Here is a 26,899-nt window from a genome sequence, read left to right as displayed (position 1 = left end):
TGTCAGAGCTCATGTACGGTATGACATAGAGCAGCTGTCCCCAGAGAAACTTCTTTGTTTCTAGACCGGTACGACACAAGCAGCATTTGAGCAATTCAGGATTTCTTTTTGCTTTCACTATAAATAGAGTTCGTGGAATTCTGTATGTCAAAGTTAATGCAATGAAAAGAAGTTGCAGAATATGGAAATAAACCTTAACTCTTTCTATAAATTAGAAACATGTTTGGCATCGGGAGACCGTAAAAACACTATCATTAGTTGGATGGATTCTGAGGTCTTATTTAGCATATGAAATTGCAGAGTAGATCCTATTATGTAAGGACAGCGTAATGTGGCTACCAAATGAAGAACTTTATGCCCTTCAGGGAAGAGTTAACAGGACAGATAGACGCAGAGAGAGATGTGTGATAAGAATGTGGTAAATGAATGAATGGGTGGCATATTATATGTGACTGTTGCCGAAATCGGGTTTCTGTATAATCCTCAGATGTCAGATTTCCGTAAGGCCAACATGTGACTCAAAGCTTGCCACTCAACAGAGAATACTGGGCTGTGCTGGTATTAAGAGGCTGGCTGGAAGCTAAGCTCCCACTGTGCACTAGCCTAACTCCCTGTCGCTTTCTCTGTGTGGGTGGGTGTGCATGTGTGTGTGTGAGGGTATACATTTTTATGCAGTGGGTGTTTAAAGAGCCAAGCACTGAAGCTGGATTTCCACAAACGATCATCACGAGCACTTCAGACATACCAAACTTCCTTTCTTGGTATTTTTTTTTTTTTGGCTTTCATCATTTTTTTTCCTTTGCAAATCCCTAAGGGGAGAACACCCAACATCTAGCCTACAGGATTGATATTATTTTCTCTCACCTGCCCATGTGGGTGCCCTCTCAAGGTTAGGGCTGAAGCTATGTGGGACCGGCATGTTCTCCAGCACCAGAAGCGAAGAGCTGCGTGAAGGAGTAGCAGACACCAAAGGAAGAGTGACTCTGCTCTGCTAACATGAACAACAGCGTGCAGGTTAACCTGCCCAGAAGCTGGGCTGCTTCAAGTGGCTCACTCCAGGAGAAGTCTGAGCATTCTTTTTTTCTTTTTTATTACTATAGGATGGAGGATGAAGCTGTCCTGGACAGAGGGGCTTCCTTCCTTAAGCATGTGTGTGATGAAGAAGAAGTAGAAGGTGAGCTTGCTGGGTTGGGGAAAGTGCATATTCATGGATATGTGTATGTATAGATACACATACACATACATGCATACATGCAAGCATGCATACACATATACACATGTGTATGTATATATTGTATTTGTAGATAATAGCATTCCTACATTTCATATATCTTATATATTCGAAGTTAAAAACCAAAGCGTTTCTATGGAGTTTCATTAATCTCCACATTTTGCTTCAACACAGAAAGTAATTTTAAAAACTTGTTTGGATCCTCAGCATCTGAATCAGTATGGATCTACATGTTAAGGAAAAAGTCCCTTTTGAAGCAGATGCTAATGTTAGCTGTGCTTTTCTGTCAAAAATAAATATTTTGTTGGATAATATTAACCACTTTCCTATGACTAACTCAAGGAAGCTGCTAGATTTATATAAATGTTTTTGGCAGCATCTTCTAATATCCTTGGAGCTTGCAGGGTAGAGAATAAATGTTACAGCAGGATGATACCATTGTTGCAGGCAAAATCATTCTAATCTGAAGATAGATAGAATGATCATCCTGAATGACTGTCAGGAAAAGATGGACAAGCATTTTTTACATAAAAAAGCTCTAGAACCTCTTTTGCTCATGTTCTCCAGTGCCCATTACAAACCAAATAAAAGTGAAGTCTTAGTTGTTGTGCTGATGCTTTCAGTGTCTCTTCTCTTCTTATCCTTGATTTATCAATAAGGTGGAAATAATGCCCTTTTTTTTGATATAGAGAAGGCAGGGCTTAATTATTATTAAGGCAACGGTGTAAATGCACTACAGATATACAAAGTAGTATTAGTATTTATAATGAAATTAAAACAAATAAGCAGGTAATACTCATAAAGTTTAAAAGAAACTTACAGATAGCTTTCATAAATTCTGCCTTATAAAAATCATCTCAGACTAATCTGAATGGTAGGTACTCTTTGGTACATATTTAATACTTACCAAATACTTGGACCAAAGAGGTGATGGTGTTGGAAAAGAGGGTGGGACGCTGTGTGTTTTGGAGTGACTCTTCAACCATGCTGAACACCAGGTTTTGGGCACGTGATTCTCCTGTGCCACCTAGAGTAGACTGAACAGTGTGCTTATTGCTATTACGTGATTCCTCATGTTTCCTTAGGAAGTTTCTTCTGACCATGTAGTGTTGGAGGATTGGTGCGCCCTCCTTCCCCTTCCTGCACTAATGCTCTTGAGACTGACTAAAAAGGATTTCATGCCTATGTTTCTTAGGAAAAAGGAAACTACAATATTTTCTTTAATATTGTTTTATGGGTTCCTTGCACTTTTACAACATGACTGTGGGAAAATGTCAAGTTCGCGAAAACAAAGTAGTAAACTTTTGTCTTAAGATTCTTGTAACCCATGATGTTAAGTCTCCATTGTGGTGACTTCTGTCACAGTCCCAATGTCAAAGAGGAGCCAAAAACTTACATTTATAGCATATTGAGTGTAGGAAATGTTGTAGGATTGAGTAAATTTCATATAGTGTCAGAACAGTTAAAGTAGAAAAATCAGTGAGAAAGCTTGGGAATGAGATGTGTTATGTGTGTGTTTTCCTTGAGAATAATGTTCCAGCTAAGTTCACAGGAGATGTAAATCACTTCCTGAGTTTGTAAGGTCTGTCGGATGGACAGCACCCTACTGCAATAGGATATTGTACATGGTTTCTTAAACCTTTGACTAAGAAGTTTATTTCCTGAAGTATTTCCCTTGATTTTCAAGCACAAAGTTAAGACAACAGTCTAATGAATAGCACACAAAGCTGTAGCCAGGTTTCTTTAAGGAGAAACAAAAAGACAAAAGGTGATAGAAACATTGGTGAAATTGTGTGACTTTGTGATGATTAAATTTGCCACATGGATTTGGTGTATTTTCCTATTCTGATAAGACTTCTATTATCTTTTTGTTGATTGGAACCTGAGGTGATTACATTTCTTTCAAGGAGTCTATAGCTAGTTGCCTGTTGTTGAATCCTGTGGCCCTGTAGCATGGCTGCGTATAGTGTTATTGTTTGGTGGGGAAAATCCAACAGTTTAGTTCTTGTAATACAACTAAGAACTATTCCTTTCTAATTCAGTGTCCTTCTGATTGACCCTCCCATTTTCTCATCTATATTCATAGTAACTCTAGCGAAAGTATAAAGGACCTGGATATGATGACTTGTTCCTGGTCCCAGTGGTTGATACTGAAGGAACAGACGTCTAAAACTCTAATAAGGGCTTTGAGTGAAATACTCTCCTCAAGTAACTGAGTCTCCCCCATATTCTTAATTGCCTAAAGAAGGGTACATTGGCAGGAAAGCCCTGTTATCTTTGTTCTGAAGTCACTGAGTTTCTTTGGTACATTTATAGCAGAAGTAAGTGCTGCTCAGGTTTTAAGGATCAGAAATTCAAAAGGCAAGGAGCTAGAACATTTTGCATTTCTATTATCAATTATGTTTCCTTTTATCCAAGTAGTTATTTCTCTTGCTTCAGGATAAACATGGTTGACATATTCTACAACATTCTTGGCAAAAATAAGTTCAAAACTTTGTTTTTTAAAAAGTAAGTTGCACAAATAAAATGTATCCCCATATTAAGTTGATTATTAGGGTGACAGAGTTGCAGTAGCCCTAGTTACCGAGAAATTTAAAATTCTTTCTGGTATCCCCTGGTTTGGAGTGATTGGATACAGCTCAGCCTGAAGGCAAGAAGAGCCAGATGCTCTCAGAGTTCCTTCTAAAGCTGTAGTTCTGAGGAGGGGAGAGCGACTGACTTCTAGTCACGCCCTCAGTTCAACTGGTTCAACTTTACTCTCAGTGGGTGGCATGACACTTAATCCATGTTCTAAAAACTTAATAGAAAAGCATCAACTGTAAAACTCACTTAGAACAGAGTGAGTCATAAGAGGAGTCATCCTCTGCTTAATGAATTTATCTATGTGGTATATTTTTAAAGACCTAAACCTCGTTTGCACAAAATTTGCCTTATGTGCATTCATGTTAATGGCTTAAAGAGATACTCTTTGAAAAGGAATCCAGGGGCCAGTTTTAATCTTAAAAGAGAAGCTTTTGTATCTCCTTTTTCATTGGTTACCTTATGCTCTGTGTGTTTTATAAAGTTGATGTTTTTGGTACAGATTAGTTACTGTGGATAAACTCATTTAAAAATTGCATTGTTTCAGTATTCATATTTATTTCTGTACCGAAAGGCTCCAGTCTGGCCCAGGTATTTTCACAGAACTGGTTTGTGGATGAGAAATTGATGTCACCAGAACACAAAAAGAGGAGCCATGCTTAGTTTTCATTTTAAATACACTGAAATGGGAGAAATTACCCGATTTTGTTGGGTGAACCAAGATTGATATAGAAAGAAAAGGGTCCAGGTAGATTTTTCTTAACAGAAAGAGATCCTATGGATGTTTTATCCTTAAAAATTCAGCCAGGATTTTGGATCTGTTTGACATAAACAGATTACTTAATATTCTCATATTTTGCAATAGGGGAAAAGAGCAAACTCCACCTTATCCTTTGAGATAAGGCCTTGGCTCTGCAAGGCTAGGTAACTCCCCAGCAAGCCTTGGCAACTCTGACTTTATGAACAGGGACCTTTTTTTTAAAAAACCAAGTCCAACCAGTAACTCAGGAAGCTTAAAGTACAGCAAGACGATATTGGCTAAAATGGGTCTCCTGTTCTCAAGTTTGATCGGTGCTCTCAAAGCTATTAAGAGATACTGTGGTGATTTTCCTCTTCCATTCAAAACCAAGCCTAAAGGGAAACGTGCTCCCATCTGTCCAAATGGTAGATTAATTCTACAAATTCCCATGTCTACAGATGGATATTAAGTATTGTTGGAATTTACAGAAGGATTATTTTTAAATAAAAATAAAATTCAGATAAAGAAATAGACATAAAAATTAAACAGTAGGACAGAGGCTGAAACAGAGTAGATATTCACCAAATATTTATTTAAAAAGGTGTGTAAAATAGAAATAAACCATGTGTAGAATTACTTTATAAAGTCACCTAAAATCTTTAAGTTTTTAGTTAGAAAGTTGGTTCTCATAGTTAAGTGAGATTATAATCTCTGCTGATCATATCCTTGCTGTTACTCCTGTTTGATTTTGCAAAGATCATTGACATTTATTTTATTTATATTTTTATATCATTTAGAAAAAGAAACCCCTGAAACTCTTCTGCCGTATTCTTTCCTTCTATTCTATCTTCTGACTAAAATGATGAAATGGTGACTTTTGTCTTTTTGGAGATCAAGATCTCAACATTTTAGAAACATGAAATCATAATGACTTAAACTTATTTTCCACTAGAGGATATTATAATCATGTTTTCATGTAGATTGGAGGAGGTAGTATTCTAAAGGAAAACTGGGGCTGGGTAGACATTTGTTAATAATTACAATGGTCATAAACATAATTGCCGAGGAGTGAAGGAAAACCTATCACTAGGGAGGGGAGGGGAGCAGCCCAGGCTGAGGCTATTCTGAGGCTGGATATAAGTGTCTTGTTGCATTTTGCTGACCTCTTCTCTGCAGTTCACTTTAATTGCTCAGTAACACTGTCTACAGAGGGAACATTTTGGCAAATATGCTGAAGGAAAAGCTTCTTAAAAGAAGTGATCTATCCAAATATTAGCATGCTTTTTTTTTTTTTTAAAGATTTATTTATTTATTTTATACAAGAGCTGGGGTACAGGCCAGAGGCGTGGGAGGGTGAGAGGATTCACCAGAGACAGAGTGGGGAGCAGAACAGGTAGGCGACAGAAATACACTGCTGAGGGGAGCAGTGGGTGCGACAGGAGAGGTCTGCTGTACCATGTGGGATTCTCTCTGGCTGGCTGGGATCGAACCCACATTGCAGAGGCTGCAGACAGCTTCACAGCACAGTGCTCAACCCGCTGCGCCACCAGGGAAGCCCCAAATATTAGCATGCTTTAAAGAAATATGGTGAGGTGTTTAAAGGCTGATGCTTGAATAGCAACTTGGGGTTCCCAAAGCAAGTTGAGCCCAGACAGGTGTTTCCCAGAGTCCTGCTTCCTCCTCCTTATGGCTTCAGTAGACAGACTGCCAGAGATAGAAAAAACACGCAGCACTTAGCAAGGGGACTGTCTGCCACCTCCTGTTGTCAGAGAAGTTAAATATTTGTCCTAGGATTCTTTAGCTTGAAGAAAATCTGATAATTCCATGGACTTTTGAAACTTAAATCAGGCACCCCTTGCCAGAACCACTATTATTTAATTCATTCATGTGTTGTTGAAGCAGAGTGGCTAAGTACCAGTTTGGAAATAAAAGTTTAAAACTTGCTCTGTTGTCGAATCATGGTATCACTGAAGGAAGCAGCTTGTCATTTGGAGTTTGGGTTTCTTGTTCTGTAAATCAGGAATGCCAGAACATGCCATGCACCACTCAACTGTTTGATAATTCCCAGAAACAATGTTGCCACCATACCTGGTTTAAGAACAGGAGTCCTTTGTACTCTACCTCTTTCTGTTCTTTTTTCTTTCTGAGAGAACCTAACCAATAATGTTTAATAATTATTGCCATTCAAAGAATTCTAACCAGCCTAAGTGTCTTTTATTTGCTTTAATCATTTCAACCTGTATCTATCCTTTGCTTTCATATACCTGCTTTACTTGGATTTGAAAAGTCAAGCTAGACTGGTCAACTGGCCTTTTCCAGGGCCTGCTCTTACCTTTCTGTTTTTCATTTCACTCATTCTGATTCCTTTTAAGCTTTGGGTGTAAGATCTGATTTTCATTGTCTGACTGCTCTGATGCACATTGCCCCTGATTTATTAAATTGTCTCTTTTTCCATGAAGAGGCATACTGACTATAGTTATATATACAGGGTAAATTGCAAATGCACTCCTGCTATCTAATAAAACCTGCAAAACCCTCTGGACAGACTTAAGTATATAGTATATTCCCACCAATGAGGAGGTTGCATGGGTGTATTTTATGTATTCATAATGTATATAAACATATTTTATATACATATATAGACATTTTCCCCCCTATGCAGCAGAAACTGGAATAATCCTGTTCTCTCCTGGCTATTATGTAATTTGGGTGTCAATTAAATGAGATTATGCAATAGTGTTGAAATAATACTACATCTTTTAACAGGAGCTAAATTTTCCCCCATATCATCACAAGATTCAGAATCACTAGAGGTATTGAGAATTGGGATTGAAGAGGGAGAATAGCATTAGAATAGAATAAAATTGACTAAAGCTCATTTGCAACTATCTATTGCTGTGGTGAGCTTACTAGTAGATTTCATTTTGTTTTATTTTATATCATCTTACTTTTTGGGTTGATAGCATTTAGAGGACTGAGGTAGGAGCCTGTCACGGTAGGAGTTCACAGGAGGTTCCTAACATTGCACCCCTGAAGCTGCTGATTGCCAGGTGGGATGAAGGTGAAGTTAGGGAGCGTGGTGAGTGACATCCTTTGAATCAGCAGTATCGGTGACTTAAATAACTCCCTTCTCTGAATAGATGAAAAAGCTTTTAAATCTGGTTAATTGTTTTTAACTTTCCATAGAATTAGAATCAAAGGGCAGCTATCCTACATGCTATATCTAGTGTGTTCCCCTTTAGTTGTACTCTGTTGGCTTTGAAAGGAGAGCAAACTCTAATTAAACCGCTTGAGGTATTATTTTACTGATGGTTTTCATGGTGAAATGCTCAATAGCTAGTATCAGGCCAAAACTTCTGGAAATAAAAATAGGTTTTGAATTTTAGTAGTATTGGCCAACATATCAGCTTTCGTGAGCCAGAGTTGCACATTTATAGATTGGTTAAATCTCCACCTCACTCCCCAGCTGATTATTACATTTTCAGCAAGTAATTCTATTCCTACTGAAAAATTAAGAGAATGTTTTAGATGTAGAATTAAAGCTCATAATTGAATACAATGGATACATGTACTTGGCAAATTAAATCAGTATCTGATTGTTTAGGTACTTCTATTCTCTCCTGTGGATTAGAGAACAAGGTGGAAAACCAGGAGTCTCAGGACCTATTTCTGTTCCTGGCTCATTCCCTGCTTTTCGGGTGACTTGAGGCCAATCATGCCTATGTGGTTACGTTTCCTTCATGCAAAGTGCAGTTAATAACTTATCTCCCTACTCACCTTTGTGCCTCCCTATCTCCCTGTTTTGCTGGTAGTATAAGTAAATTAATTTGAAATCCCCAGGATGAACCCTATAAATTTAAGATGTTATCTCCCTTGGATATATTCCCTGAGTGTAATTTATCTTCATGCTCAACACTTCTTGCCAGAGATTGCTGTCACTGCAGAATGCTTCTAAGACTAAAGCTAATACTGATATCTGATAATCAACAAATTAGTTGATTAATATCTATGTTAACTCTTCTTATTTTCTTTAACTGATGGCAGAGGTTTTTTTTTCTTCTTTAAGCTTATATAATGGTAAGAACAATTGCAGTTATAAGTTTTACCATATTGATTTTCCATGCACACATGTATCAATGAATGTGATAACATATTTCAATTAAGGCCATCATTAATGATCAGCTAAATAAACCAGTCATTATTGAATAGCATGAGGTTGATTGAAATGATAATTTGGGGTATATCATGTTTGTGTGTGAGTTGACATGGGAAAGTATTCCATCAAGTTTCTTTGTTGTGAATGAAGGATGAAGAGATATTAGCTAGTCAAGCATGAGGGAAGCATCCCAGGCAGGCATGAATGAAGGAGCTGAAGTGAGAAAGAGATCAGCTTATTTAAAATGTGGAAATATGGTATCTGGCTGGACCATGTGAACAAAGAGAGAATGGTCTGAGGTGGATAGGATGCAGATAATTTATAGTCTTTTATGTAAAGCAAAAGATTTAAGATTCTATTAAATGTGCATTAGGATGTTTGCAGAAGGGTTTTAAGCAGGGAAGTGACCAGACAAAATTTTCACTTAAAAAATAAGCCTTTGTCTGTTGAAGAGAGCATCCTACAAAAGCAAAGTTAAAACTGATCATCAACAGGGGCCTCCCCGGTAGCGCAGCAGTTGAGCGCTGGGTTGCGAAGCTGCCCGCAGCCTCTGCAGTGCTGGTTCGATCCCCGGCTGCTCCCCGGCCACCAGAGGAGGGTCCCACATGGTGCGCAGACCTCTCCTGCCGCCCGCTGCTCCCCTCAGCAGTGTACTTTGGTCCTTCTGCCTGCTCTGCTCCCCGCTCTGGCTCTGGTGAATTCTCTCACCCTCCCGTGCTTCTGACTGTACCCAGTGCTTGTATAAAAAAAAAAAAAAAAAAAAAAAAACTGATCATCAACAAATTAAAATTACTTTGCAGAATCAACTTCTTAGAGAATTAATTTATAAAAGCTAAAATTACAGTGCTTTAGATCTGTTAATTCTTTAAGGATCATTTTCAGAGTACCTTTAAGTAAGTGGTTGCTCTAGCCTAGATATTTTCAAATAATTGATAATCACTGAATATCTTAAAGTTGTATTTCTTTAAAAATTTACTAACGCAGACTTTTTAATGGTGCTGGTCATTTTTTTTGCCTCTATAATTAGCTTTTAGTAATGGAAATTCTAATGAAAATTTAACTTCAGTCTGAATTTAGGGTCCTCACCTTTATCAAAAGACTATCATTAGAACTCTTTTGCTAAATATAAGCACTTAAAAGGAAGATGCAAGAGTTTACTGAGCTAAAGGACAGGAGTCTAGCTAAGTTATAAGCTCATTTCTCCTACTGATCTTTTTCTTTGCTGTTTATTCTTGCCTGGAGATTATCATCATCATCACCAAATATTAAATATTAAAAATGCTGTGCTCAGTAAACACCAGGTAGCTAGCTGTGATTTCTCATCAGTCTTGCTTGGGGAACCTCAGGTTGCCTTAAGGATTTCTGGGAGGCTTTCTGTGAACAAAATTCCCAGCAGTTCAATGGGAAGAAAAGTATTTTCCTGTTTTTCATTGCTTTTGCTATTTATTTGCTTGCATGCCTGATTCCGAGTGTAATTGGTAGCATTTGTATTAAAATAGATTTCCCATCAGCATTCAAAATGATCTATAAATAAATTACATATGTAATATGTAATTATCTATTAATAAACACACATTTTTCTATGTGAAAAGTTTTCCCTATCTAAAATACAAAAATAGAAATCATCGCTTCTGTGTTTGTGGTAGTGGTATGTTTGAAGTGTGAACCCTCATGCAAACATTTAAATATTTCATCATGGACTGACTTACCCCCTGTTAACTGCAAAATTGTACCATGCCTTTTGAAGGGTGTTCTTTTTTTCACTAGTATTTATGCCCAAGTAAATTAGGAATGCTACTTTGATTATATCTTATTACAGCTGCTTATGGACACTCCTTTGGGTTTGTGAATAATATGCTAACAAGTTATTTGTGTTTCACTTATTAAAGTGTTTAGGATTATGCATACTGATCTATTTCTTAGTGTTTAAAATACCAAACACACAACCTCTGCAGTCTCTGAATGAATACTATAATTCTGTTTAGGGTTTTTTATGCATGTAGTTTTAAAAAAACTGAGTTTTTTTTGTTCAAGAAGTAAAATTTTATGGCATCCTTTTTACTATCTGTCATTCATATAGTGTTTCCATCTCCTCTTCTACATTTTTGTTTTCATAATTAAAAAATAAAAAATAAATATCTCTTAATTTGCTTCCCTCCCCTACATGTTTTCTGGTGATAGCTACAACATGTTTTAGGCATCTTGGCACAAGACCAGGTTACTTTAGATAAGTCAGTGAAGACAGCATTTAAATTACAGTTGGGGAATATTGTTGATATCCAAGAAAGAATGATTCCAGAAAGAATGATAGAAAGGGGCCTCCCCGGTGGCGCAGCGGTTGAGCGCTGGGTTGCGAAGCTGCCCGCAGCCTCTGCGGAGCCGGTTCGATCCCCGGCTGCTCCCCGGCCACCAGAGGAGGGTCCCGCATGGCGCGCAGACCTCTCCTGCCGCCCGCTGCTCCCCTCAGCAGTGTACTTCGGTCCTTCTGCCTGCTCTGCTCCCCACTCTGGCTCTGGTGAATTCTCGCACCCTCCCGCGCTTCTGACTGTACCCAATGCTTGTATAAATAAATAAATAAATAAATAATAAATGAATAAATAAATCTTAAAAAAAAAAGAATGATAGAAAGTACCAAGTATAAGATTCCACATTATAGAATCTTTGCTATCTATCGGAGAGAACATGAATGTGGTTGGTTGTAGAAGGACAAACAATTTAGATAAAAATCAAACTGGGAACATCCCTCCATGTTTAATTAGAGATGTATGTAGGTGGCTAAGGGTAGGATTGGCGGGGGTATCCATGGGGAAAAGTAGATTTCTGGGCAAAGATTTATTTATTTATTTATTTATTTTGGGGGGTAAATGATTTTTATTTATTTTTATTTTTTATATATATATTTTACATCATTGTTCATTTTTAAACAATATTTGCTTCCCCCCACCCCTCAGGTATAGTCCCTGCAGAGTTTCCTTCACCAATGCACCCGTGCACCATCACCTCGTTCCCCTGTGCTCCTCCCTCCTTCCCTCTGATCCCTCTCTCTCCTCCTCCCCTGCAGGATGTCTCTGATTTATAATTGTCTGCTTTGGGGCAAAGATTTAGATGTTTAGATTTAGATCCAACTAAAGCATCACCATGGGACAGGCAAAGTCTTTGCCCAGACATCTACTGTTCCCAATAGCTACCTCCAGCCTTTCCCATTGTCTACTCCCAGTATTAACATCTCAGATTTAAAACAAAATTTATATACTCCTTTATTCCTAAAAGGTTTAGTGTAAAGGGAAAATAACTGTTAGAAAAGTTGGAAGAGTGAGGTTAGTTTATAAAATTCATGTCATGAAACTGTCTACCCACTGCAGATTGCCTCAAGATTTGTCCCTTCTATTTGTGACAGTCAACATAAGGAAACACAATCAGTTATGCTATTGATAGTAAAACTATAGTGTATATTACACACACACTCAAACCCCAAAACTGGAATGAAACACTCACTATTTTTGATTTTGGGACATAAGGAATATTTCTTCTGTGGAATTCTGTGAGTTAGTGACAGTTACAGTCTTTGTCTGTACAATGCCATTCTTTAATTTGTGCAGTTATGAGGATTGAGTGAGGTAATAGATTTGAGATCTGATATAACCTAACGTATTTATAAGTATTCGATAAATACTATTACATATTTCTTGAAGAGCCTTAAATATCTGTCTTGCATTTAGAGGCATATCTTCTTAAGCCTCCATTTGCCCATAGAAATTTTAGTTTGGCTGGTGTAAAACTCTTTTCTGGTTTGATGGGTTTAATTATACAAAGTCTTAAACAGTGCTTGGTAGTAAACTGGGTATCTCTGAAAGTCTCTTTTACTTGAATGACTCCAAGTTACTAAGTATAAGAGTTCTCTGCTGACCTGCAAACATGATAGCAACTATAAATGATGTTAGTTTAAAAATATCTTAGGAATTGGGAGAATTTGACTTGATAGATTCAAAGTAGTTCTGCTTTCAGCTGAGGTGGAGAGGGTGAGGATGGGAAGAAACAAGGATCACCTAGTGATAACTTCTGACATTGAAAGATAACCAAGAAATTCATGTTTTTGCCCAGTAGTACTGGCTGTGGAATGGATTGTAAGATATTCCCAAGACATCTAGCATTTGTTGGGAACTGGCATCATCTATCAGAGAAAGGCATGCAGGGTATTTGTTTGAACACACGATGCTGAGGACACTGCCAGATCAAGAACTGAATGCCTTTTGACTCATATCTAGATGAACACTGTCAAATGTAGATTCCAGTAGTTTTATTTTACAAAATATTGAGTGGCAAGAATGTAACCATTACTTTTATGACATTATAAACAAACATCTCTTCTCTATGAGTTATAGCTACCCAGAAAACTTTTGCTTCATTTAAAAAAAAAACTTCACCTTTGGAAGCAATTTTTACTGAAATTTCTCACATAGAAGTTTTTTTTTTTTAGTCTATAATTACCTTCTGAGTTAAGCATCTAACTAACCCTGATTATTTGAGCATCTTCTTATTTTGCAGACTTGGTGGATTGAAAAACTTATCTGATAAGTTTCTTGTTTTGTTTTACATGAAAAATAATGTTACATACTTAACTTACATGACTTTTCCAAGAGCTTCCAATTATTTTGTGAATTGTAGTTTTAAAAGTAGCCATCAATCTTCATGACACAGCTCTAAAACAGGTAAAGATATTACAATGGAAATAAATATTGACATCCACCTATGATATTCTTTTTTTTTTAAAGATTTGTTTATTTATGCATACAAGAGCTGGGGTACAGGCCAGAGAAGCAGGGGGTGAGAGGATCCACTAGAGACAGAGTGGAGAACAGAACAGGCAGACTAACTGAAATACACTGCTGAGGGGAGCAGTGGGCGAGACAGGAGAGGTCTGCCTTGTCACATGCAGGCTGGGGATCGAACTCGTGCTGCAGAGGCTGCAGATTGCTTCATGGTGCAGTGCTTAAACTCTTGCACCACCAGAAGCATATCATCAACAGTAATGCTGCTTCTACTGATCCTAAAAACAGGTATTCTGTGGGGGCAGTAAGAATGTTTCCATTCCAGCTCATTTTACTTTCAGTATTTTTATTACTTAGCACACACAGCTAATGAAATATTTGGTCATCACCTTGAGAAAGCATATCTTACACCCACTCAGCAAAGCAAGGCTTTCTTGTGCTCTTCTCACGGGCAAAGCTGAATTGGAGAGAGGTTGAGAAGGAATTGATGAAACACAAGTGCTGTCTCTGAGCTCCTAAAGGTTTGTTTAACTTAGGGATCATTTTCCTTCTCTGTCCAAACACCAGACAGGAGGAGAATTTAGTTACCAGTAATGTGTGAGAGGAGAAGGAGGGTGCTTGGAGTTTTGAATTGCTCAGCTCAGTGTCTTGATTTTCTCTAGTACCTTGTGGAAGGCAATGCCTTCCTCATTCAGGGAATATTCCTTTGACTGTGATGAAGACCCCCACAAGAAGTTCATAGTGGTGTGAGGACTGTAGTTTCCCAGAAACAGTCACTGAAAGTGTGAAGAAGTGCCTGAAAGTGGTTGGATGGACTGGAAGTGGAAACAGTGACTGCAAATGTGCCTGAGGGATTTTTTTGGATTGGTGAAAATGTTCTAAAATTGTATTATGGTGATGGTTGCACACCTGTGTCAGCATACAAAAAAATCATTGACCTGTACCCTCGAAAGGAACTTTATGCAACATAAATTAAACTTAAGTAAAACTGATAAAAATACCTGATTTGGGGGGCATCTTGAAAGAAGCCACATTTTCACTTGATGACTGGGCTCTTCCACAGAGCAGCATCTTATCTAAACCTCCCCTGCTGTGTAAAATGAGTGACAGAGTGACAGGGGAAGCATCTGAGGCAGGGCCTGAAGAGTTTTGAATAGCTCAACTCAGTGCCTTGACTTCTGAGGAGGGTGGGCTAAACAGAATCTATAAGGCAAAGAGGCATATGGCGATCATGTGAATAAAATGGCACCATTTTGTGGTGATTATAGCTTCAATTAGGTTCCAAAATGTAAGGTGCATTCCTCTCTACGGGTTTTTGAAAGTTTGCTCTCTGAATCACCTTAACTCATTTGTTAGAGTGACAGTGACATCACTTTATAGCCAGAAATCTTACCTTAAAATCCTGCCAGCCCATAAAGGATTTTAAAAGATTTTTCAAATGTACTGTGAAGATTTGGACAAAAATATTTAAAAAACTTTCTGTATAGCATCAATGTGACTAATCTAGCTTACCTACCTTTTTTCTTAGTCGCCATTGTTTAATAAGATGTAGAAAATACTTAATGTGAAGGTTTAAGAAATTTTTCCAATTTAAGTTTTTCCATGATGCTTTCCTAGTTTCTGAATGAAGGCATCCAGTCTTTTAGTGTTTGATTTACTAAAGTAATTGGTTGGCTTTTCTTGTACATATTGTGTGATTTGAGATACAGTTGCAGGACTCCCTCAGTAACCAGAGTGCAGGAAACAATTGACACTGTTTCTTAATTCACATTGTTTCTGAGACATTTCCTATTTCCTAGTATAATATAGCTTTCCCATGAGAACAATTTGCTTGCAAATAGTCAGACATGATAAATTTCTCATTGGCTCTCATTCCATGAGGAGAACTTCACTGTGCTTTGTAGTAGTTGAATTGGTGTGTGTCCTGGTGTGCTTGTGTATTTGTGTGTGTTGGCAGTGCGGGGGAAGGGGGGAGGTTCATGCTTTGTGTGGAGGTCTCTGACTTAATTCCAAACACTGGATATTTTCTTTTGAATGTTTACCTATTCACATAGGGAGGGTTCTGCATTGCTTAGTTGGAACCTCTCTCTTGGAGGAGCATATTTTCTTTTAATCCTTCCAATTTAATGGAACATCATGTGAATTATGGTGTTTTTAGGTATTCCTGGAGAGTTATTGTGAACAATAATTCATAGCAATTTATAACAGGCACACCATAGATGCATGCATTGCACATAGACTTATGCTGTTGCCTGTGATACCTGTAGTGGTCATCAAGGAATAATTCCAAATGGAAAAAGAAACCTAGAGTTGAGACAATCCAATCTAATTTACAGTTCAAAAAAAGGTTTTCACATTACTTTGAAATGGTGGTTCTCATATTCAGAAGTTATGCTGTACATAAAGTGAAAGTAAAAGTTTCCCAATTAAGAAATAAAAGATGTGGAACTTTGAGTTCCTTTTTTCCCTGTCTTATCAGATTTTGTAAAAATAATACCACTTGTCAGTTTGCAGCACTTCCATCTAGAGAACTAAAAGCATTTCACAATCTTTTTTCCTCATGCCCTTCTCTTCAAGGCAATTTTTGCTGCGCTGGGTTTATTTTTATCTTTGCAACAACCAGTTTTTAGAAACTTTTGGAAACGAAAAAAGAAAAATGAGAATGGCACTGTAGCTGACATTCATTTTAGCTGTTTCCTAGTGTGAACATTTGAGTATTTCTAAAATCTTCTCTCCAAATATGTCTTATTTTTTCTCAGTTTGTCCCAGTTCTAAGTTTCTATTCTGCTGATTGGGTAAAAAAAAGTTTTAATGTAAAATCTTTTCCCCTGCAAAATGACTTCTTGAACTTTGAGTCAGATCTTTATTTTTTGTTGTTCTCAGAGCTCCTTTTTCAGAACCCTATTCAGTGTAATCACAGATTCATTGAAGGTTAGAACTGGAAGGACCTCTAGGGATTATGCAATTTAAGTCTCTCTTTGCGTAAGTGTTGAGACTGAGACCCAGAACAGTCAAGGGACATGCTCAAGATCATATAGCAAATTTATGGCAGAGGTATGACCTGAATCAAGGATATCTGATATCCCCATTCTGTATCCTTTGGTTTTCTTAAATGAAAGGAGTCTGTCTGGATTGAACTAGAGTACATCTTGTCATTTACAGAATCCTAGCATCTACCAACAGGTTGAATTACACTCTGGATAAGTGAAAATTGGGTGGAGATTTTATTTTCCCAATTTTTTTTTATTTGACAGCAATGGAATGGTAATATTGAATCATAGATATTTTCTTCAGACCTGTGGACCTTGTGCAATTTAAATATAGCAGAGGATGTGATTTTAAATGACTGGTGATTTTGTCTGCATTCCTTAGGGCACCACACCATCTATATTGGAGTCCACGTGCCGAAGAGCTACAGGAGAAGGAGACGTCACAAGAGAAAGACAGGGCACAAAGAAAAGAAGGAAAAAGAGAGAATTTCTGAGAACTATTCTGACAAGTCAGATGTCGAGAATGCTGATGAATCCAGTAGCAGCATCCTAAAGCCTCTCAGTGAGTACTCTGTGTGTGTGCGGGTGCCCCTTTTTGTCGCACATCCTTGGGAAAGACACTTTTTAGGATGTTGTGGCAAATGGGGGAGGGACACAATAATGCTGGAATGGTCTCTTCTAAAGTATGTCTATGGAGAGGACTTTCTTGTCCCAAAAGGTTTATCTTGGAGATGATCTAAGTTGATTAGGAAAGAGGTGACAGAGTTTAATCATGGTCATGTATTCCATATTTTGACAAGTAAAATAAAGCTGAGTGGAATCGATGGTATTTAACTACAGCAATCAATAGTAGTGGGAAGACTCTTAGAGAAATGTTTGGATTGTTTCTTTTTAGAAATAGGTTCAATTAAAATAGTAGATTAAAATGAGTAAACACACACGTGCGTACACACATATGACATTTTTAGATTACAGGTGACATTTAACCAGGCTATGGTCCAGGTTGATGATTTAAAACGAAATAGTAGAAAGCATCCTGTAAGAGAAGAATACATGTTGACACAGCTTTTAAGGTGTTGAACATAGTAGATATACATTGGCTAGAAGTGTTAAGAACAGAAGAGCAAGAGATCAAAGAACACCTTGGAGTCAAATGGCAAGATAAACTGTGTTTTTAGGGGGTATTTGTACGTATGTTGCTTTTTTTTGGACAGTGGAGAATATTTGGCTATCTGTGTAACTTTGTGGCTGAAATGAGAATGAATATGTGCAGTAGAAGGGAGAAATAGTAGAAACACCTGCCAGTTTTGGAGATTTCCCCAACAGGAGTTACATAGTGACAGCTTTTCATGTTGGCAGAACTCTATACATTCTTCATCTCTTTGCTACAGTTGCAGAAATACAGAACCTGCAATAAGATGTATTGTTAAGAATCGCTGATCAGAATACAGTTCAGTCATTGCAGGTGACTAGAAGCCTAATTAGAATTAACAGCTCAGGAGATTCGAAAAGTGAATTTACAGAGTTAAGTTAAAGAGGGTGTGAAGTGTAGTGATGTGAACCTGCTAATCTTTTATAGTCTCACTGTTGGAACTGAACAGGTGGTTTAGAAGCCAGAGAAGTCCTATGCAGAGAGGAACAAAGTGGATGAACCACCAAATTAAGAACAAAGTTTGAAGGAGAGCTTGGAGATTGATCAATAAATTAAAGATTTTGGGATAAATGTAAGACTTAGGATCAGAGGGCAGGAGACCAGAGTTATCTCCTTTGAGTTGGCATGTTGGGAGAAGAATATTTCTGAAAGGAATTCTTCGTATATTGACTAAAATAATAGGGTCTGTTTCAAGCAGAGTCCTTGAAATACAGACAGAAAGGGCATAGTTAATAGTCTGGAGGAACAAAAGATAACATCTCTTTCCAAATGAATTACTCCTTTTTATCTCTATTTGCTATCTATTTTGGCAAGGCCTGAATCAGAGCTATAGTGCCCTCCCCCCAGTGTGTGTGTGTGTGTGTGTTTTCTTTTCTCTCACTCTTGCTCCTATCATTATCACATAAATAATCTCTTATCCTACAATTTAAGAACAGGAGTGCATCATCATTATAAATACTAAGAAGCAAAGAGACATTCACTTAGACAAATGGGCAAAGGAATTTTGAGATGATGATTTATACCAGTTTTGGGGAAGGATAATGGCATCAATGGCAGTAACACTCAAGTAGGTATAAGGAATGAACTGATCAGAAGGTAGTGAGACTGAGTGTGTATCAACCACAGGAGAACGGTTAATTTCTGTGACTTTTAGGGACCAAACTTGAGGGCAGCATATTTAGGGACCAAACTTGAGGGCAGCATAGAACAAACAAGATGGTCATTCTTTTTGCCCTCAGAGTGTTTTGTATTGTATACTCAGTCTTAGGGATCTTATGGAGAGACCATGGTTAAGAACCAAATTGTTCAATAATCCTAAGGAAATTACTTAAAAATTTGCATTTTACAGTTAACTTTCCTGTTAATCTAAAAGTTGTGATGTAATATGCCTTTGACATTTTTGACATGAACCATCCAATTCAATATGAAGTTCTTATAAGTTTTGAAGTTCTGATAAGTCCTATTTTCTTTATTTTTTATGACAGAGACTAATGAATTGGTAGCTGATTTACCTGGCACAGTTCTATTTAAAAGTCAGAATTGTTGCACCCAGATATACAAAGATGTTTAGCTCTATGATATTTGGAAATACTATAGGTCTTTGGCAGCAATATGACAACAAAATTCTTACTGAAAAACTTGTTTAGTGTACAATTGTTTAGTGTACAATCATTGTCTTTCAAGATAGTCATACATGATTTCTGCTCTTCATGTATCTGGGTGTTTGAATTACTTATGTCTCTAGACATATCATGTTCCAAAGACTAGATTCCCACAAGAACTGCCCATATAACAACAAGTGATGCTTACAAGATTTTTGAAAGAAAAAAGAAACATAAATAGAGTAACTTCATGAGAATCATCTGTGATTCTTTCCTTGCTGTCACCTTCATCTGCTGTCCATCAGTGATGGTTGGCTCTACTAAAATATGTCTGAATACTTCTATTCCTTTTCAGTTTTGCTACTACATTCTGGACCAGTTGTTAGACAATTGCAGCAGCTTCCACTTTTCAAGTTTTTTATTTCCCACACAGAGGAATCATATAAAGTGTAAATTGGGTCATGGCGTTCCTCTACTGTAAACTTTCTGTTACCCTTACAATAAAATCTCAGTTGGGCATCGCAACCCACAGTGTCTCATCATTCCTGCTTTGTGTCATTCTCTTTTGGCTGACTTCAGCCACACTGTTTTTTCCATTCCTTGGTGCCTGACTCTTTTCTGCTGCAGGGTCTTTGCACATGCATTCTTGTATTTCTGGAATGGTCACCTCTTTTCTTATCCTTTTTTTCTCCCTTTATGTTTTTGTTTTTTGTCTTCAGAGAGGCTTTCCTTACTTCTCTCTCTTATGTAGAGTCTCCAGTGTTATTCTTGTTCGGTTCTTTGTTTTCTTCATAACATATGTTTTAACTTGCAGTTCTATGAGTCTGTAGTTTTGTCTGATGCTGCTACTAGGTTGTAAGCTCCCTAAGAGCAAAGATGAGGTTTGCCTTATTCACTATGTTTGCAAAGTGCCTGTCAACTAGCATGTGCTTAATAAAAGCTTGTTGAAGAGTAATTGAATGGATGGGTTACTAAGGATTGGATGGATTACTAAGGATTGAATGGATTACTAAAACATAAGGATTGCATTTACTGGTCTCAATATTTCCCACATTATAGATAAAAGTTCCAGCTGATTTTCTTGTTTCAGTTCTTGTGCACAATCTTTACATTCTGCTCTGCTTTCTTCCCTTACATAAAATCCTGCCCTAACGTTTAATTATTCCACTTTGGAAAGTGCCTCATTGTTTTAGTTATTGCCAAAGTGGTCTTTTGGTCTGGTGATGACTCCCAAGTGTGTTGCGTTGCTTGTCATCCGCAGCTGATGGAAAAAATTGACCCACACAGGGCACATGGATTTATCACATACACTTAGAAATTACACATTATTCCACACGGAACTCAGACAGCTCAGCTTCAGAAACCATATGAAAGAGGCACAGAGTTGAGTAGTAAAAGGCGCTTACAAGAAGAAATAAGCCAAATATCTTCCAGTATTTAAGCACATCAGGAAGATGACATAATTAGTAGGTTCATTTAGCTTATAACAGAGATGGTTTTTCTTTTCTCTGCGGCTCTGGTGTCAAGGCAGGGCTTCTAAAAAGTGACTGCATGTTGTGATTCTTACGCATTTGGAGCTCTGAGGAAGATGCTAACTAGCTTCATTTCCCCCTCCGAGCACAGCAGCAGCTCCAAGTCCTTGCACAGCTGCTTTTCCCAGTGTGGTGTTGGAGTTGGTCTCCTAGGAAATACGTGTGAAAAGTGCGTGCACTGAGCAATGGGGAGAGAGGCTGGGGACGAAAGTGAAATGGAGAAGAATCAGGAGGGGAGACAAGGGAATGAGGAGGTGGTGTGGAGTGGGTGGTGGAGAAAAAAGTTAGATTGTGCTCTTTCTTAAAAATAATCCATTTGCCTCCTCCACTGTGCACTCTTTTTTTTCTTCCTTCCTTTCTTTTCTTTTTTGTTCTAAGTTAGCAGCTGCCATCCTGAGGGTTGCCCAGAACGTGGATGTGAAGGCGGTTCTGGATGAGATAGATGCTGGAAACATAGCACAACCTCCCATTCTAGGTGATTTCGACCTCTGAACTTCACATTTTGTTAGTGTTGTGAGATATTTATGGGAGAATCACAGGCTGCTTTGGGACTGTAGAGGGACTGCAGAAGATGTGTAAAATGTTTTAAAAAACACGGCTACAAACAGAACATGCTGTTCAGCATATTGGTCTGATGTGTAATATATTTCTTGATAAGCCTGAACATGCATCAGTGCTTGAAGGTGCTAAGTGCCTCTCACACATATGTCCTGCCCGGGTGGAATCATATCACTAAGTATGTGCATGCAGACACCAGTTCAGTCTGGTGGTATTCTTTTTTAGCACTTTGGATATATACCGAGCTGATGGATTTATGCTAGTGAACATTGTTCTGTGAACATGTAACCGTGGAAGCCAGTGGGTGATCCAGTTATATTCAGGAAACCGAAACAGAGAAATGGGCAGCTGTTTTTGTTTGGTGCTTCCCGGTAAATGAACAGAGTAGCTTTTCATAAGAGCCAAGAATATTTGGTGTTTTGTCATTTGTCTTCCCCTTTCCCAGTGTACCCCGTGCCCTCTCCCCAACTGACCTCATGCTTCTTGGTGCATTTCTACTTTTTCTTAGTTTTTAAAGGTTTCCAGGAGAAAGCTTTAATTTTGATATATTAAAGCAAGATTTCTTTAATTTCTTACATGCCATTTGCATATTTCCAAAATGAGTCAGTTTGCAGGAGAGGAGTCTTTGGAATGTGTGTGATATGAGGCAGAGTCTGTCTCTATTAAGAAACAAAACAGAAGCATAAAAGAACGATCCTGCCTCTTTTATCCTCTTCTCCATTTTTCATCTTATATAAGTAGGAGGAAGTATTTATCTTTAGGTCTGAGAACAAAAGCTTTTTATATTAAAAAATAATCGAAAACTTAAAGTTTGTGTTTTCAGAAGGGGACCATTGTGATAATATTTCACTGCACATCAGGAGCTAAGAACACATACTTGAGCCAAATTGAGTTCAAATCCCAGCTCATATCAGTACTTTTGGCAAGACACAGAACCTCTCTGTGCTCCAGTTCCCTCATTTGTGAAAGGGGGACAAGACAAGACAGAACTTACTCCATAGTGTTCTGAGTATTAAATGAGTAGTGCTGCTAGCATTCAGTTACTTTGAATACTTTCTTCAGGCTTTTCTTTCCCCATCCATTGGACCCAGGCAATACCAAAAGCTTCAGAATAAAACTTTTTAGTGATTAATTTCTCATGACTACTAATCATTATTCTTTAAGCTCTCTGGCCTTCTGAACTACTAATACTTTGGCTGTTAGCTTGGCTCTTGCCTCCCAAATCCATCTTTGGGAAAACAAACCAAATTCAGTCTCTAACCGAAGGGTGTCAACCTGGATGCTGGCTGGCAGGTGAATGGAGTAAGGCAACTTTAAGGCTTTCAGGAAGCAGAGGTGCTACCTGTGGTGTGGAATACTGCCAGTAGCAAGTGGCTTTACTTACCAAGTGTGTCCTAGAATTTAGACAACAATTGGAATCCCCAGTTCTGGGCCCCTGCAAGCAAATGGGCTGTTTGCTTTTTCATGAGAAGGCGTTCTTTTTTTATGTTTCTCAGTGGAATTAATCTGGTTAAGTAGAACTGTTGGTTGGGACAGCAGGGACTTGAATGCAGTGCTGTGCATAAAGGAAAAATGTTTGGCATACTTGTGTTTTTGGTAGTACCGTGTTGGCTCCACAAGGTTGTGGTTTGTGTGGTACAAATAATTGCTGTTTATTCCTCTGTGGCTCAATGAATACACCAGGACTGTGTGATGGTGCTTCTGTCTTCTTCATCCAATTAACTCTATAAATATTTTAGGGGACCTTGAATTTCTGAACGCAGTTTTCTTGAAATCCTTGACGTGCCTGTAAGTGGCAGTTCTTACAGTAGGGAAGGGGTCATTTCTAGTTCCCTCTGACTATTCTGTTACAATAGCTACTCCATTTAATCATGCCATGATATGTTATGAATAATGTGTTTATGTGTGTCATGGGAGAGTTGATGTTGCTATTTATAGTGACTCATGTGTTCAAGAGGCCTCAGAGGGTTCTACTATGCCCCAGGTACCGGGATACTTAGAGCTAAAAAAGAGATTGTGACTTAGGGTGTTAAATAGGGGAAAACCAGGGCAGTGTGTGGAATATAAGCAGTAAAATATACTTCAATGAAATAATGGGCTATAACAATGTCTCTCTGCCACAGACATTGCCACCTAAATGGAAGGCAGGATGCAGCTTGTGGTTTGAGGTTCAAGTTTACAAAAGAGAAAGCTTGAGGGAATGAGTGTGTTTGTCAGTGTGTGTGAGAGTGGTGTGTGTTTTTGGAATGCAGTAAAAGAATGAAAACTATTAGAAGGGATCTTTTGGGGGCGGGGAAGGGTTAGTTGAGTTCCAGGTTTTTTTTTTTTAATTGAGTAATTGAGTTATAATTGGCAGCTAATATTAGTTTCTTGTGTATAACAGTGATTTGATATTTGTATACATTGCAAAATGATTACCACAATTAGCCTAGTTAACATCTGTCCCCAGATACAGTTACAAAAGTTCTTTTCTTGTGAGAATGTTCTAGATCTACTTTCCTAAAATGTTCAAACATGCAATTGAGTATTATTCATTAGAGTCAATGTGCTGCACTTTGTATTGCATGGATCTTCTTGAAATGGTATTCTGTTTAGGAAATTTTTCATATTAAAAGAAATAATTCTTAAAGGACTCCATGGGATCATAATGCCAGGGATTTATATTCATGGCTTTATGAGATTGAATGGTTAACATAGAAGTAGTTGAGATGAGGAACCATGGGGGACCACGGGTACATGCTATAAATAAATCCCCTGAATTCTTCCACGACCACAATCTGGAAGCAGGAATGCTGGGTTCTTTTAATAACTTTCTCATGGATGGGGAGTGTTACTTGACTTTTCATCACACTTTATAGAGGTGTTGTAAGCATGGAGCTCCCATTATCCTGGTTAATATGTAATAGAATTATCAATTATCTTTGATTACTCCCTGTTCTTTTTCTTCTATTGCCAGCCATTCACTGAATCATTTTGGGTGTTTCCATCAAAGTGGCTCTTGTGCCTGTGCTTTGCTTTGATTCTTAATGCAACATATTCTTATTTGAGTTTTCAATTTTAGAATTTTCCTTGAAATAGATGGGAGATATTTCAGACAAGGCTAACAGACAGCTAAAATATAGTCTTGCCTTACACAAACAATTAAAAAAACCTAATACTTCTTATTACATAAAGCAGATTGCTAACTCAGGGTCCCTAGACATTTAAAAGTAAATTGATAATGTAATGGAGTTTCTTTCTACTGTTTTAAATATTTTAATGAAAACTATAGATTTACTCTGTTTCAGTAAGACTTCTCTAAGTTCATTTATACCAACTTATAGTGATTTTCCCAGTTTTTGAACTCCTGGTACAAATGTGATGTATATTACATATTCTAGTGCTAAGACCTGTAGTGCTTCAAGTAATCATAATCCTTTTACAAGCAGATGTTTATCTTCTCTCCATCAATATTGCTCAATCCTAAAGGCCAGGAGCAATATCTGAAACTTATCTTAAATAACATACTGAAATAGCACTTCTTTTAAATGGATGCATAAATGAAATGTCCAGAATTTATCAGAAAGGTTAAAATTCTCTCATCTGTTCGAGTAAAGAGGAAAGGTCATGCAGTTATTTAGTATTAACAACTATCTTAGTTTTTTTAAAAAAAGGCTGCCTTCTTAAATAATGCTATCTTCTAACTTAAATCTTACTGAGATATGACTAAAATAAATACCACCAGAGTTGTCCAATAGAGTGAGTTGATTGGTGGTGAAATGAAAAGTGAGACAGTGAGGAAAAGCATTTTTTTTAATGTTATATAGTTATATAGCTTTGTTTTGCAATGACTAATTTACATGTAAATAAAATAGAAATATTTCATGTTTTCAAAACAGAAATAAAAGTGCTATCCTCTGTGTACTTTTTTCCCTAGGAAGATATTAAAATGTGTGAAAATATGCAGGTCAGTGTAAGAATGCAAAATATTTTTTAAGATGACATTTCTGGAAAGAAGCATATAGCATATTGAGTTGGATTAAGGTTGTCTCTGCTTATGACTATTTATTTAGGTTTTGTATCCACTGTGATGAATGAGTATACAAAAGAGGTTATTTACAATAGTGAAATTTGTTACCGAATATGTCTGTAGCATGCCTTATAGAGATAATTATTTTTCTAAGTGTTTAATTATAAATCTTTAATTTTGTTGAATTTTATAAAAGAAAATATGACTTCAGTGTATGCTTTTGCTACAAGGTATATTAAGATCTGTTTATTATATTACTTTTTATTGAGGTGATGCTGATTTTATAACACTGTATATGATTCAAAGGTACAGGTTCACACCACTTCAAGTATGTTACTATACCATAAGAATTGTTTATATATATGTATCTAGGATACACAGATTAAGGTCCATTTTGCTGCAGAGATGAATTTAGATGACATTTGTACGTCTTTCTCAGAATATGATTTAATGATTTTGAAACAAGAACCTCCCCAAAATTTATTTTTTTGCTCTTTGCCAATTAAGAAAAGTTATTTTATTTTATTTTTTTAAAATAAGAATGTGCTTGTTACTCTGACTTAGAAGTCATTTCTGGTAATGGTGTTATTGTGATTCAGTAATTTGTATCAAAATTATCATTTGTTAATTACCAAAATTTAACCACAAAGGCCACAAGAGAAAGCAATTACATTTAATTGATCCTGCTTCATTTGTAAGGCTTTGGGTAGGAATAATTTAGGTGTAATGGAAAAAGTGGCTTATGAATGCAGATTTACAATAAATTTATGGTTCATATATAGCTAACTGCATTCATTCAACATTAAAGTTAATTTTAGCAGAAAATAGAATGATTTCTGTTACCAACTAATGGGAATAGCAATATCTATAGCTAATAATTCCCCACAGATTCACCCAATATCCAGATCACATGCATGAGCAACTATAAAATCTTAGGTCAGTTCTTTCTCAAACTCTTCATTGTTGCTTCTGAAACTGCGGAATGCCCCAAACAAATAAAAAACAAGCAAACATCACATCTACCTCTCCCCTGTTCCTCCAATTCTTATAGATTTTGAGCAAAAGGTAATCTGGTTAAGAAGGATTGAAGGTAGATAACTGGTATTCCAGTACTCGCTTTGTCTAGATCAAATGCTAATCAAAAATTTTAAAAAGTATTAGTGAAAAGTGTGCCTCCAGAAAACTTTTGGAGCTATTGTTTGCAAACTGAAACCAAACTTTGAAGGTTTAGAAAGCCTTTCCTCTTCAAAACTGATTGGAAATCTATGTTACATTCTCTTTACAACCCTTTTATCCTATTATTTTATGTTTTTTTTTCTGACATTTGTAGAAACATCTAAGTAGTGAATATAACACCACAGTATAAATAGCTTCAGCATTCTGAAAAACCGCTTTTAAAATACTTTCTAGTCTTTGAGCAGGTCATTTACTATAACTCTGCAATTCAATCTGTACTCCTTATAGAAGTTTGATTGCTCCAGGATTTGTTCAGCTTCTGACAAAGCTGGAGGAAGGTACTTACTTTTTATAAAGAGACTTCCCTGAGTGTCCACACCAAATCCTAGACTGGCTCCTTAGTAA

At 37.2% G+C, this 26,899-nt stretch overlaps 1 protein-coding gene across 5 annotated transcripts in view; it reads left to right on the top strand.

The window, feature by feature from the left end:
• Window positions 1-669: 669 nt before the first annotated feature.
• SLC4A4 (solute carrier family 4 member 4) overlaps window positions 670-26,899 on the top strand; it is a gene marked incomplete at both ends in the record, with an annotated part of 296,812 nt that continues 270,582 nt past the window's right edge. For 3 of the 5 annotated variants that reach the window (XM_084234152.1, XM_084234153.1, XM_084234150.1), the window contains 2 exons: window positions 988-1,174; window positions 16,848-17,027. In XM_084234152.1, the coding sequence (XP_084090278.1) occupies window positions 997-1,174; window positions 16,848-17,027 (358 nt within the window). Of the gene's footprint in view, window positions 762-987; window positions 1,175-16,847; window positions 17,028-26,899 lie in introns of those variants that run through there. The other 2 variants (XM_084234154.1, XM_084234151.1) reach the window with 1 other exon arrangement.

This window comes from Talpa europaea (assembly GCF_964194135.1).
Source record: "Talpa europaea genome assembly, chromosome: 5".
NCBI lineage: Eukaryota > Metazoa > Chordata > Mammalia > Eulipotyphla > Talpidae > Talpa > Talpa europaea.
The sequence above is the reverse complement of the archived record's forward strand: the minus strand, read 5'-3'. Positions and strand labels throughout refer to the sequence as shown.